The 12,692-nt window shown below is 54.8% G+C and overlaps 6 protein-coding genes across 6 annotated transcripts; 3 read left to right on the forward strand and 3 right to left on the reverse strand.

The window, feature by feature from the left end:
• Positions 1-574: 574 nt before the first annotated feature.
• NCS57_01087400 (Lactamase-B domain-containing protein) lies at positions 575-1,799 on the forward strand (the record flags this gene model as incomplete). The annotated part of the gene is made up of 3 exons (XM_053060604.1): positions 575-909; positions 961-1,104; positions 1,166-1,799. 3 exons carry the CDS (start codon positions 575-577, stop codon positions 1,797-1,799), a joined length of 1,113 nt encoding a protein of 370 aa, XP_052910998.1.
• Positions 1,800-2,141: 342 nt separating this feature from the next.
• On the reverse strand, positions 2,142-2,529 carry NCS57_01087500 (uncharacterized protein; the record flags this gene model as incomplete). Its single annotated transcript, XM_053060605.1, has 2 exons — positions 2,142-2,315; positions 2,374-2,529. 2 exons carry the CDS (start codon positions 2,527-2,529, stop codon positions 2,142-2,144), a joined length of 330 nt encoding a protein of 109 aa, XP_052910999.1.
• A 403-nt stretch (positions 2,530-2,932) lies between these two features.
• On the forward strand, positions 2,933-4,179 carry NCS57_01087600 (FMN hydroxy acid dehydrogenase domain-containing protein; the record flags this gene model as incomplete). The annotated part of the gene is made up of 3 exons (XM_053060606.1): positions 2,933-3,020; positions 3,079-3,962; positions 4,027-4,179. 3 exons carry the CDS (start codon positions 2,933-2,935, stop codon positions 4,177-4,179), a joined length of 1,125 nt encoding a protein of 374 aa, XP_052911000.1.
• A 354-nt stretch (positions 4,180-4,533) lies between these two features.
• Positions 4,534-6,278, reverse strand: NCS57_01087700 (BZIP domain-containing protein; the record flags this gene model as incomplete). Its single annotated transcript, XM_053060607.1, has 3 exons — positions 4,534-5,323; positions 5,384-6,172; positions 6,232-6,278. The coding sequence occupies 3 exons, from the start codon at positions 6,276-6,278 to the stop codon at positions 4,534-4,536; spliced, it is 1,626 nt and encodes a 541-aa protein (XP_052911001.1).
• Positions 6,279-7,493: 1,215 nt separating this feature from the next.
• On the forward strand, positions 7,494-9,467 carry NCS57_01087800 (Acetolactate synthase; the record flags this gene model as incomplete). The annotated part of the gene is made up of 4 exons (XM_053060608.1): positions 7,494-7,504; positions 7,557-7,624; positions 7,690-9,357; positions 9,409-9,467. The coding sequence occupies 4 exons, from the start codon at positions 7,494-7,496 to the stop codon at positions 9,465-9,467; spliced, it is 1,806 nt and encodes a 601-aa protein (XP_052911002.1).
• Positions 9,468-9,952: 485 nt separating this feature from the next.
• NCS57_01087900 (2-oxoisovalerate dehydrogenase subunit alpha) lies at positions 9,953-11,261 on the reverse strand (the record flags this gene model as incomplete). The annotated part of the gene is made up of 4 exons (XM_053060609.1): positions 9,953-10,717; positions 10,783-10,995; positions 11,051-11,112; positions 11,168-11,261. The coding sequence occupies 4 exons, from the start codon at positions 11,259-11,261 to the stop codon at positions 9,953-9,955; spliced, it is 1,134 nt and encodes a 377-aa protein (XP_052911003.1).
• Positions 11,262-12,692: the final 1,431 nt, after the last annotated feature.

The raw sequence follows: 12,692 nt of genomic DNA on the forward strand, positions 1-12,692 counted from the left end.
AATATAAAGTCTCAGATAGTGTACAGTTACACTGCCAAGATGTGGGGTTATGGTATTAATACTTGCAGCAGAGACCAGACACAATCCCATCTCTATTGAGCTAATGCAATAATGGGCATACGTAGGACACACCTATCAGTTCTAGCGTCCCCCCTAATCTCATGTGGTAAGTAGAACTTAGTCATTTCATAGATTCCCCCTCGCTACCCCGGAAAGCACGGCAAGGGGTTGCCGGGAGCTCTCGAGGATCTCGAGCACGACAAGAGATATCAAATAGATAGAGAAGATAAGCTTGCGCTAAGAGATTTTGACTGTAAAACATTGACTAACGACGGAATTGAGATAGACGTGATGAGACACATGAAGTCATCTTGTCGTCATTAGTTCCAGTGCCTGAGGAGGCATCGGGTACCCAACTGTACATCCGAAAGCCATTATACTAACACTAGACTAGTATACGTTCTTGAGAGAGAATACGACAGCTGTTGCGTGTTTTTCCAACCAGAATATTATTGACAGTCTTTCCAGACATTTGATCCCTCGACAACGCACCTCCTCCAACCCGCAAGCCGACATGAAGTGCCTGAAGACTCAGCCAGGAGCCGTCGTTAAGGTATCCGTCATCAACGCTTCCTTTCTGCTGAACATCCCCATCAAACCGTACGTTACCCCGGTTGTGCCAGGTCACGATGAACTCAACGTGCCCTGCTTCGTGTTCCTGGTCGAGAACCCGGAAGGGCGCAGGGTGCTGTTCGACCTGGGCACTCGCAAAGACTGGGAGAACCTTCCTGCCGTTGCTTTGAAAGAGATTTCAGAAGATGGGATCAGGATCGAGGTGGAGAGAGACGTTGTCGATATACTAAATTCCGGAGGTATATCTGCGGACGACATCGAAGCGGTTGTTCTTAGGTATCTCTGACATGTTTGACTCTGCGTCCACTCAGGCTAATGCTTTTCCAGCCACCACCATTGGGACCATGTCGGCGATGTCAGCCGCTTTCCAGACTCTACTCTGGTTGTGGTTGGGCCAGGTTTCATCAACACTTGGCTCCAAGACGATCAATCGGACAGCTCGAAATCGTCACTCTCCGCTGTGGACTTCAGGTAAAGACATAATCTGTGGGCATTCCATCCAGTGAAGGTACGACGTTGACAAGCGTCAAAGGGGCAAGAAAGTGAAGGAAGTCAACTTTTCCTCCGACAATGTCGTGCAGATCGGCCCGTTCAAGGCACACGATTACTTCGGAAACGGCTCCTTCTACCTCATCGATGCCCCAGGCCACAGTCTGGGTCACATATCGGCACTGGCTCGAACATCCAACGCGCCCGACACGTTTATCCTGCTTGGTGCCGACTCGTGCCATCATAGTGGGCAACTTCGGCCTTCCGAGTTCCGTCCGCTTCCTCGACTCATCAAGCCGCACCCACTGCACCCGCACGCAAGCACCCCCTGCCCGTCCTCAGGTATCAAGGTGTATCTCCACCGCGTTGGACGGACTCTCCAAACTCCGCTTTATAGCATCCCCGAGGACCCGGAGTATGAAGCATACACACATGACAGGTCCGCGGCTGCACGCACGATCGAGATGATGCAGCAAATGGACGGATTCGACAATGTCTTCATAGTCATGGCTCACGACGATTCGTTATTGTCAGAGCTGACCTTTTTCCCATCGACAGTCAACGACTGGAAGCCGCGTGATTGGGCTGAGAAGACGCGGTGGGCATTCCTGAAAGACTTTAGGTCTTTACTCGAGGGCAAGTCGCTCGAAGCCGGCGGACACTGGGCAAAACTATAGATACACAAGTATAATTTCGCAATTACAAAAGTTTCTAACTTTTCGTTTTCCATTCGTTACCGTGACCGCGTTCAGACTAGACCGGCACGCAGATAGAATTGGCCAGCCTCGTGGGCGCTGAGGGACTACCAATGAAGCGCCCACTCAGCCGAGTGTCCAATATCACCCAGGCTGGCATGCTCTCCAATGCTGCTGGTTATCTCGGTCTTATCTACAAGTGACCTCCTATCGGCCCACGCTTACTTGCGATGCACTCGATCTCGACATCGGTACCCAAGGGAAGCTCTTTGACTCCCACACATGTCCTTGCCTGCGACGGCTCCATTAAAACTACGGCGACAATCATCCGGGCTCGACGATGCTTACCGGCTTCAGGCCTGGGAAAAAGGAAACATAGACCTCATTGACCTCGGCAAAGTCTTGGATGTTGGTGAGGTAGATGTTGGCTTTGACAATACTGTCCAGACCGGAGCCAGCCGCGTCAAGGACGGCACCGAGGTTGAGTAAGATCTGCTTCTGAAATATTCCATTGAATAAGTAAACTAGAAGATCCCAAAGACGGGTTACTACCAACTGTTCTGTCGCGAACCGTCCCTCGGACAAGCACGCCAGTCTTTGGATTGATTGCTACTTGGCCAGAGCAGAACACTAGGTTGGCTAAGCTGATAGCTTGGGAGAGGAAAGGCGGCGGGTTTGGCGCGTCTGGGGAGAAAACTGCCTTGGCGGACATGACTAAAGGAGCTTGGGGTCGAAGGAAAAGATGAAATTGGATGAAGAGACCAAAAGCCCAAATAAAGCATTGTAACTTATATCCCCGCCCGCAGAGCACATTCTTGTTCTCTCGGGCGATCCCCGACTTAGTCAACCAGCCTCTGGTCACCAGGCGCCGTCCATATCCACGTAACTAGCCGTTAGTCATTCCTGACGCCTCCATGAGCAACACTCCTCCCAAAGGCGGGGCCAATTCATGATGTTGAGAGTCGGGTCTCGCCGCTCAATGGCCCCATTTTTGGAGAATGGCTCAGTATAAACCCGCCAGAGTTGGTTGCGAGCAATTCAGAGCGTCCAGAATCCAGATCCAACTTACACACCACAAGCCTTCTCCCCTCATTTCCAAACCACTCGCCATCACAATGGTATCCAAGGACGATCAGAGACTGATCCTCTGCCTTGACGACATCAAGGCAGCAGCCGCAAAGAATCTGTCCACTACTGCAAGAGGTGAGGCCGTGTAGGACATGGCGGGTCAGTATGGATGCTGACCATTCTGCTCCGGCAGAATTCTACGATGCCGGCTCAACCGACCAGATCACGGTCAACGAGAACACGACAGCCTACTCCAAGTACCGTCTGCGACCCCGAGTCCTCGTCGACGTGTCCAAGGCCGATACGACAACCACATTGTTTGGGCAAAAGATCCCCTTCCCGCTCTGCGTGTCGCCCGCTGGCATCCAGGCCATGGCGCATCCGGACGGCGAACTCGCCACAAGCCGCGCATGTGGGAAGCGCGGAGTTCACATGGGCGTGTCTTCCTTCTCTAACTACTCCGTCGAGGATGTACGAGCCGCCGGGCTTGCCGTCGGCCCCTTGCACCACGTGATGCAGCTATACACGATGCAGGACCGCTCGGCTCAATTGCGCATCATTAGACGCGCCGAGAAGGCCGGATGCACCGCTATCTTTCTCACGGCAGACAGTCCGGTGCTTGGCGTGAGATACAATGAGCTCCGCAACGACTTCCGGACCCCCGAAGGCCTGTCGTTGCCCATGCTTGAGCGGACATCGGAGACGATCCGCGCCCAGACTCACGACGACGGCTTTACCTCATTCAACTCGGACTCGCACTCCTGGGCCCGGGAGATCCCCTGGCTTCGAAGCGTAACTAAAATGCAGATCTGGATCAAGGGCGTCCTGACCGCCGAGGACGTGGAGCTTGCGATCCAATATGGCTGCGACGGCGTCATCGTCAGTAACCACGGAGGCAGGCAGCTCGACCAGACGCCGGCCACCATTGACGTCCTCCCGGAGTGTGTCCGGGCGGCCGATGGAAAGATCGACGTCCACATTGACGGCGGGATCCGAAACGGAACAGACATTTTCAAGGCGCTGGCTCTTGGGGCTAAGTGTGTGTGGATTGGCCGCCCGATGATATGGGGGCTGGCGGTAAGCAGCTTGCATTTATGTCAACACGTAAGAGAAAGTCGCTCACACTGGTGCTTAATTGCAGTATAATGGAGAAGCAGGTGTTACCAAGACTCTGGATATTCTCTACGCCGAGTTCAAGAGGTGCATGCAGCTCTGTGGCTGCAATAGCATCGCTGATATTACCCCTGAGTCGCTTGGGGTGGTATCGAAGGATGGGCCACTCGCAAAACTATAGATTGCGTTTCCACCTTGCGGAGGAACGGTGGATTGAGGACCAGGTATAGGCCAGGACAGGTCATTTTGGAGTAGAAGTAGCGTAATGAAACCCATTGGCAGACTGCATCTAGCACCTCGACGCCTCTGGACTTTAGAAGCCGATAAGTCAAGGTAGAAATTTTCATCCGAAATTGATAAAATAGTCAGAATGGAAGTAATCAATTTCCCTGCACAATCGTAAAGGCCAAACTTGTCACTCATCATTGACTCCCTTCCCTTGCAGCCAACCGTCGCAATGCCTCCTAGGCCCTGGAGGTAGCTTACATCCCTTGTCACACGGTCGTTGGGAGGCTCGTAAATTAATTCAATTCAATTACACTAGTGACGCATTGCAGATGCCGTTGACACACCAATCCGCGACATTCTGATAAATCTTCATAGTCTCTTGTCTCGGCAAGGTCGGGCGAGGTATCTTCGTCTGGACCTTGGGCGCAATGGCAGTTCCCATGGCTATTATATCGGCACCAGGGTCGTATAGCTCGGGGTATTGTACAAAGAGGCTGGGGTCAACCTTGAATCGCGGCACTCCATCATCTAGACCAAGGGCCCTGAAAGCCTCCCTAGCATAGTGAGGCTCAAACAGGCATTCAACGCTAGGCGCAGGGAGGAAGAAGGAAAGCTGGCCGTCCGTAAAGTCGCCACCTGATAGATAGTTGAGCATAATGCCTGAACCAGTATCGTCACCGTCAGTGTCCTCTGTTTCGAAGGCGCACACCAGATCCCAGACCCGGATGTAGCCCCGGCCCACTTGTCCAAGAATCAACTTATTTGCATCAACCTCGACCGCATAAGCGGTTGCGATATCGCAGATGATTTGATCTAGATAAGGATTTGCAGCGTGTAGGAGGATTAGCTTGTCTCTGATGGTCGGGAATGGACACCAGTCGATAACGGAGGGGTACTGCTCAAAGAGCTGCAGTGCCGAGGGTCTATAGCTTGCGTGGAGGCGTGAGTAGACCAGACGAGATCGGTTCATCTGCCAGAGAAGCAGATCGGCAACGTTCTCCTGGAACCTAGTGGCCGTGTACCAAGTGAGAGCCGCGGGCCGACTGAGGCTATGGAAAAGCGACAGCATAACCGTGGCAGAGAGTCGAAGGGCATCTCTAGCAATTCAACGGGTCAGCAGAGGTGCAGACTACAAAGAGGGGGGTCGGGCATCTTACGTCGTGGCTGATTTGGGCTGTAGCTTGCTGGCCTTTTGCCATTTCTTTACCAAACATGCTCTTATCATCTGCATATGATCCGAAAATGAGGAGTTGGTAGTAGCGAGCGCCCGGCTCGTCTTCTCGGCGTCAGGGCTCCGGGCTTGGAAGCTTGCAGGGCCCATCTGATAGTCGTGCGTCCATATACCCGGCAAGCCTCGAATACCCGAGACTCTCTCAAGAAGGGCCGACATTTCCAAACTCAACGACTCTGGCCCACCCGGGACCAGAACGCCGGTAGCGAGAGCATCGTGGTGATCTACCATCCCGTCGCCCACCTCGAGGTTATCTACCTGCAAGGCGTCGGGCGGGGCTGAAGGAAAGAGAACCCCGGCATCTTCTTGCGACTCTGGCCTTGACGTCTCGTTCGCGCAGCTGGCAGTTTCGGGCGACGTGGTCGGGCTGGTTTGGTCCTGAGCCGTTACTTCAGCTGTCGCCGTCGTGTCGCCCTCATCTTCCGTGTCCAAAGTCGACTTGGGCAACGAAGCCTGAGGAGTCGGAAGGCCGGTTTCCGCGCCGTGAGATACATGGCTCATCATTGAACTTGACAGCGATCTTAGGGTGATCTGGATGCGTTCGAGCTTGGCGCAGGCCGACGTGAGCTGCTCCCGTAGAGCGCGGTTGTCGCTCTCCAGCTGGGCGATCTGCCCGGTCTCGTCATTGCCTCTTATTTCTAAGCGTCTTTCCAGATCTTTGATGTAAGCGCTCTGTCGTTTCCTAAAGGCTTGCTGAGACAGCCGGTTGCGCAGCCTGTCATGTCAGCTGTGTTGGCAAACTGCAGTGCCCTGGAGAGTTGACACTTGGCTTACCTTTTCTGGGACACGGTGGATGCGTCAGCGCACGGTGCATCAGACATGATGGTATCAAGGCTTGGTAGTCCAAGGGTGCGAGGTGATGACGGCGAAAGAGGTTAGTCAGTGGCGACGATTAGAAGTGAATTGATGATGGGATGGGTCTCCAGGGGGCAGATGGATTTTATTTACTGAAGAGTTACTGGAACTGGGTGGCGAGGGGAAGGCAGGCGGTCTTTGCGGGGGAGGAGATAAGTAATGAGCACACAAGCAACTTGATTCGCTAACGTTTAGAGCAGTGTCCGAACACTTGGCCCAAAGCTTGCTGTGGGGAATGGAGATAGTTAACTGGCCATTGATCGGGCAGATGATGCAGATCCCTGCCACCAGGCCCAATGACCCGAACGCTCCGAATCTACAAAAGCATCATGCTCGGTCGGTTCCAAACGCTCGGCTGCCGGCACATGATCACATGAACGACGAGCCCGGTGCGGAGAATCATGGAGATGTGGAGGAGCGTTGTGGCGAGAGCTGGGCTCTTCTATAACCGGCCTCTGTCCGACGAGGCACTCCGTGTTAGTCACGGTTTGTTATGTCAGAGAGAGGGTGTGAGGTCCAGACTAGCGATATTAGTTCCGTACTGGACCTCCTGGCTTGTGACATGTCTTGTACCTTCGTCAACCCCCTCTCGTACAATGCCTCTAACAAGGGGCAAAGGGAGAGTCAAGTTCCTTTTTCATCTTCGCCGATGTCGCTGCGGCGAACCCATTCCACCGGATGAGTCGAGTTCAACTTTTTAATCCTGTGGCAACGGGCGGTATTGATGGGGTTTTGGCATTTTTAAACCGAGAGACAACTTGAGCGCCTCGAAGACAGCGTCGCATCCCATCTCATCTCATCCTATCAGTGAAGGAACCTGGAGACGTTTTGCGTAGTCGCCGGCTGCTGGGAAACGGCACAACGCCAATCATGATCCTCTTTCAGCACGCCAACAAACTTCGACTGGGGCCTTCGAGGGCCGCCGTCGTTGCCAGAGGCTTGGCCACAATGCCCGTACAGCATACGCGGAGGATAGCAACGGCGGCTGAGCAGCCGAGGCCCCCGGAGACTATATCGTATGTTAACCTGCCTCATGTATGCTGATTCCGGGAGCGTTTCTCGTTCGCTGACAAGGAGGGCTGGCCTACAGTCCTGACATGCTGAGTACATGCCGTCCGCTGCAGAAGCTCAAGTCCACCCGGCATGGTGTCGACGCGTCTTCTGATTCGAGAGCAAGCCGAATGGAGGAACAGTACGACGCGATTCCCTGTTGTTTCTTGGTCGCTCGCTAACAGTGGAACTAGGTTTATTGGACAAACGGGTGGCCAAGTTTTTTACAAGATGATGGAGAAGCACGGAGTAAAACACATCTGTATGTTGATGGAATGAGTGACCCTGGTGTAGCGGACTGTCTGACTAACCTCGATGACCTACCAGTCGGCCTCCCAACCGTGCCCGTCCTGCAGGCGCTTCGCGAAACGCCCAACCCGAGTGTCGATGTAATCCCCCCAAAACACGAACAGGGCGCCGGCCATATGGCAGAAGGCTACGCCCGGGCTTCAGGCAAGCCCGGCGTCGTCTTTGTTAATTCGGGCCACGGCATAACCAACATGATCACACCCATCCAAGACGCCCTCTCTGACGGGACGCCTATGGTTGTCTTTTTCGAGCGCGACTGGGCAATGGGGATGGACGACCCGGATGCCATCGGCATCGCCCTGGCCTGCACCAAATGGGCTGTCATGATCAAGACGATCGAAGAGTTGCCGAGACGGATAAACGAGGCCTTTGAGATCGCGACAAGCGGCCGCCCAGGTCCTGTTCTCGTCGATCTGCACAACTGCAGCCGTAGCATCGTGAAGAAGGCCATCCCTACGCGATCTTCCCTCCCTGGCATATCCGGCGCGGCATCCCGAGTCGCCCACCAGCTGACCCAGAACCATCTCGACGCGACCCTCCAAAGAGTCGCGCAGATGATCAACAGGGCCGAGAGGCCCGTCATCTACGCCGGGCAGGGTGTCATTCTCTCCGAGGGAGGCCCGGAGCTCCTACGGGACCTAGCGAAGAGATGCTCGATCCCCGTCACGACAACTCTCCAGGGCCTCGGCGCGTTTGACGAGCTCGACGAGAAGGCGCTCCATATGCTCGGGATGCACGGCACCGCGTACGCTAATATGGCTATGCAGGAAGCAGACCTCATCGTCGCCTTGGGCGCCAGGTTTGACGACCGGGTGACGATGAACATCGCTAAATTCGCGCCCAAAGCCTACGCGGCCGAGAAGAAACGACGGCAGGGCGGCATCGTTCACTTTGAAATCGTTCCCAAGAACATTAACAAGGTGATCCAAGCCACGGAAGCCGTCGAGGGAGACGCCGCCACCAACCTCGCCCGCCTGCTGCCACAGCTCGAGCCTCGCACCATGCAGAGCCGCGCGAAGTGGTTTGGCATGATCAACGTCTGGAAGAAGAAATGGCCGCTCTCTGACTACGAGCGCACCCCTGGGCGCATCATGCCGCAGGAGCTCATCGAGCAGCTCAGCACCATTGTCGGCGGCCGCGAGGAGAAGACCTACATCACCACGGGCGTGGGGCAGCATCAGATGTGGACGGCGCAGTATTTCCGGTGGAGGCATCCGAGGACCATGATTACGTCTGGCGGCCTGGGGACCATGGGATACGGCCTGCCCGCTGCCATCGGAGCCAAGCTAGCCCAACCAGAAGCGCTGGTGATCGATATCGATGGGGATGCCTCACTGAGCATGACTATCTCCGAATTGCTGACAGCTGCGAGGTTTAATATCGGCATCAAGGTTATCCTTCTGAACAACGAGGAACAGGGCATGGTCACGCAGCTCCAGAATATCTACTACGAAGATCGTTACGCCCACACGCATCATTCAAACCCCGACTTCATCAAGTTGGCCGAGTCCATGCATGTCCAGTGCCAATCTGTCTCCGACCCTCGCGACTTGAGCAAGAGCCTTGAATGGCTGGTAAACACGGAGGGACCGGCTCTGCTCGAGGTTAAAACAGAGAAAAAGGTCCCCGTGCTGCCCACAGTCCCCGCCGGCCGCGGTCTCCACGAGTTCATCGCCTATGACGAAGGTGAGTTGAGTTCCAGCACTGATCGCGACTGGGGTTACTTACTTGAGACAGCACGGGTGAGGAAGCGCAGGGAACTCATCCGAGAGCGGACCTGCGGCGTCCACGGCTGAACTGCATCTCACGTTGGCCTTTGTTATTGGTATCGCATAGGCGGAGAGCGGCGTTTTCAGTCATTGAGCATGGTTGGAGCACTGGGTTCCGAGAAGCGGTGGCACGGAGTGTATGTAGATTCAGCAGCAAGCTTTCACAAACAGGTGAGCTGGATGCTCAACTCAGCCAGGTTCCATCAAAAGTTTAACTCCAAAGCTGTGGTTGTCATGTCATTGTCGCAACCCTGAAGATGCGTGGTCCTATTCTAGCGACAAAAACATGGTGAAAGAGTCAATCATGTGTATCTTGACCACTAGCTAAAGTGCAGTTGGCTCTCCTGCCAGCACACGATGCTCCCGCATTGCCGAAGACATTTTCCTTCACATTTTGCTATCTCATGAACCCAATGCCAGTACAGCTAGCATTTCTAGAACAACTCGGTATACATAATTTATCGAACTTCTGCGCTTGGCTTAAACCATCTGGCAGTCCCCTAAGCAACATCTTACAAACTCTCGATTCCACCCTCGTGCTCATGGCAGTCATATTCATGTGGATACTTGAGCATGATCCTCTTAAGCTCCTCCCTCTGAGCCGCCGCCTCCTCTGTCAGCTCCTCGTACACGTCGGAGAAGATAGCCTGCAGCGCCGGCTTCTTCTCCTTCTCCGCCTCGGTCAGCTCACGGATGATGTCCTTCCGCAGCTGCGCACGTGTCTGCTTCTCCATCTCCTCGCTCCAGACGCCCTTGCTCTCGAGCCAGAGTCGCAGTCGCGAGAGCGGGTTACGCGACGACTTCCAGATGTTGACCTCGTCGCGGCCCCGGTACGCCGAGCTATCATCGCTCGTGCTGTGGTGCGAGATGCGGTAGCTCATGAACTCGAGCAGGATCGGCCGGCCGCCGTCCTCGGTCGCGCGCCGCCGCGCCTCCTTAGTGGCCTCGTACACGGCGAAGATGTCGGTGCCGTCGACTCGGAGGGTCTCGATGCCGTAGCCGGCGCCTCGGCTCGCGATGCCGTCACCCTTGTACTGCTGCGCTGCAGGGGTCGAGATGGCGTACCCGTTGTTTCGGCAGATGAAGATGACGGGGCACTGCTGCGTTGCGGCCATGTTCAAGGCGCCGTGGAAGTCGCCCTCGCTGGCAGCGCCCTCTCCAAAGTATGCGACGGCAACTTGAGGTTCCGCGCCGTCCTGCAGAGTGTTCATCTTCAGGGCGTAGGCTGCTCCGGCTGCGTGGGGGATTTGAGTGCCGAGGGTGGAGGCGACGGCGTGCTGGCGGCGGCCAAACAGTCAGCCTGGATAACACGGAGGTGGACAGGGAAGACAAGATGACTTACGATGTTGACCTTGGCCTTACCGCTGTAATGAACAGGCATGTTGCGGCCTTTGCCTGGATCATTCTTGTTGGCGGTCAGCTGGATCATAAAGTCCTTGAGCTCGAAGCCTCGCTGAAGGAAAACGCCATGTTCTCGATATTGAGTCGTGATAACATCACCCGGAGATAAGGCCGCCGCCGACCCGACCATAATGGCCTCTTCGCCATGGGAAACCTGTCTCTTGTTAGGTCGTGATGTTCACCCTCAGCAGCCACTCGCCGGTTCATACCATGTAGAAACTCAGTCGGCCGTGTCTTTGCGCGTCGAACATAATGCTATCCATGACATTGACTAAGTTGTGACCAGTCAGCATGGCTTCACTGTGGACATCTCCCGACAGTCCTACCCGTGAGCATGTTTCGGTACAGTTCCAGCATCTTGTCGGTGGTCAGCTCGGGCGACAACCGGCTCTCGTCTTCGACGGAGCCATCGGCATTCATGATAGAGAAGGTGGAAATCGGCGGAATAGTCGCGGGTTCGATCCAGGCCATTTCCCTCTCCAATGGGCTTTTCATGGCACCTGGGAAGCAAGACCTGTCGCAAGTTGCTTAGCATCAATTCTTTGACTAGGTAGGAGGATTGAAGTACGCTGTTGAGTAGCTCGCCTGTAAAGGCAGTATTTCGCATCTGGCCCATCTCGTTGGAATCGGCTGCTTCACTAAGGCTGCGAGGGCAGACCTCTGCTGCTGGCATCGCCATAGGGACCTCATGTCGAAGGGTGATGATGAATCAAGTCTAGGTGGACAAGAAATACGGCGAGGAAGCACCGAAAAAAAAAAAAAAAAAAAAAAAAAACAATTACATTGGATAGGATATTGTCGTTTGGTCTGAATGATTGCTCCTTATCCTCTGGAATACGGCCATGTTCCAATACCGGCGGCTCAAGGCCCAAGGTTTCTGGTACCGCAGCGAGCCGAGACGCCCGGAAGAGGGTCGGTTAGTAATCGCGTGGAGCAGTGGAAGCGCCTCGCACCTTAGTCAATCTGAAGGGGCCCGTTCGGTCGGAGCTATTAGTAGTGAGACGGGTACTAATCCCACAGGCTCAAACAGCGGGAGATTTCCAACGTGAGTCGCATACTCAATGCACCGAGCTTGCGACCCATCCGCAGAAACAGTCAGTGGCTGGCTAGCATCGCTCTTCGTCGGATATCCGGTGCGAGGACTGCCGGTGTCGCAGCCGGCCAGTCATTGACGATGATGATGAATTGATTGGTCAAGCTCGCATTTTATTATACTTGGTGAGATGCTCGAGGCTCCCCCCTTGGAGGCCAACTCCGTCGCATGATACACGCAGCGGTCTCATCAGGCGTCGAACCACAGCAGGAACTGAGACACCGATTGTGGCAGTTCTAGCCTGGAATCTCGTCGACATGTACCAACCGCTCCGTGGAAGCGTCCAGTATGCTGCAAGATGGTCGAGCGCGAGACTGCAGGGCGCGACGCATCAACCATTCCTCACCGGTGCCTTCAATCCCCAGAGCAGTCGTCTATTCCACAGTACACGACTCCTCAGCGCCCTAAAGCCATATCTGCTCGCCGACATTGGCGAAGGTGAGTAGAGGGAGATTTGGAGGCAAGGAAAGGAGACAAGTCTAATATTGGCAAGGCATAACCGAGTGTCAGATCACGACGTGGTTTGTGAAGCCCGGTGACCAAGTCCAGCAGTTTGATCCCATCTGCGAGGTCCAGTCCGACAAGGCATCTGTCGAGGTTCGTATGCATGATGCGTCCTGTGAGGAAAGCCGTACCATGAACTCACCTACGATTGTCATAGATCACTTCTCGGTTTGATGGAACCATCCGCAAGCTCCACTACGACGTCGACGAGATGGCCAAGGTCGGAAGTGTAAGATCTTGTTTCCACTGCGACC

This window comes from Fusarium keratoplasticum, chromosome 8 (assembly GCF_025433545.1).
Source record: "Fusarium keratoplasticum isolate Fu6.1 chromosome 8, whole genome shotgun sequence".
NCBI classification, from domain to species: domain Eukaryota; kingdom Fungi; phylum Ascomycota; class Sordariomycetes; order Hypocreales; family Nectriaceae; genus Fusarium; species Fusarium keratoplasticum.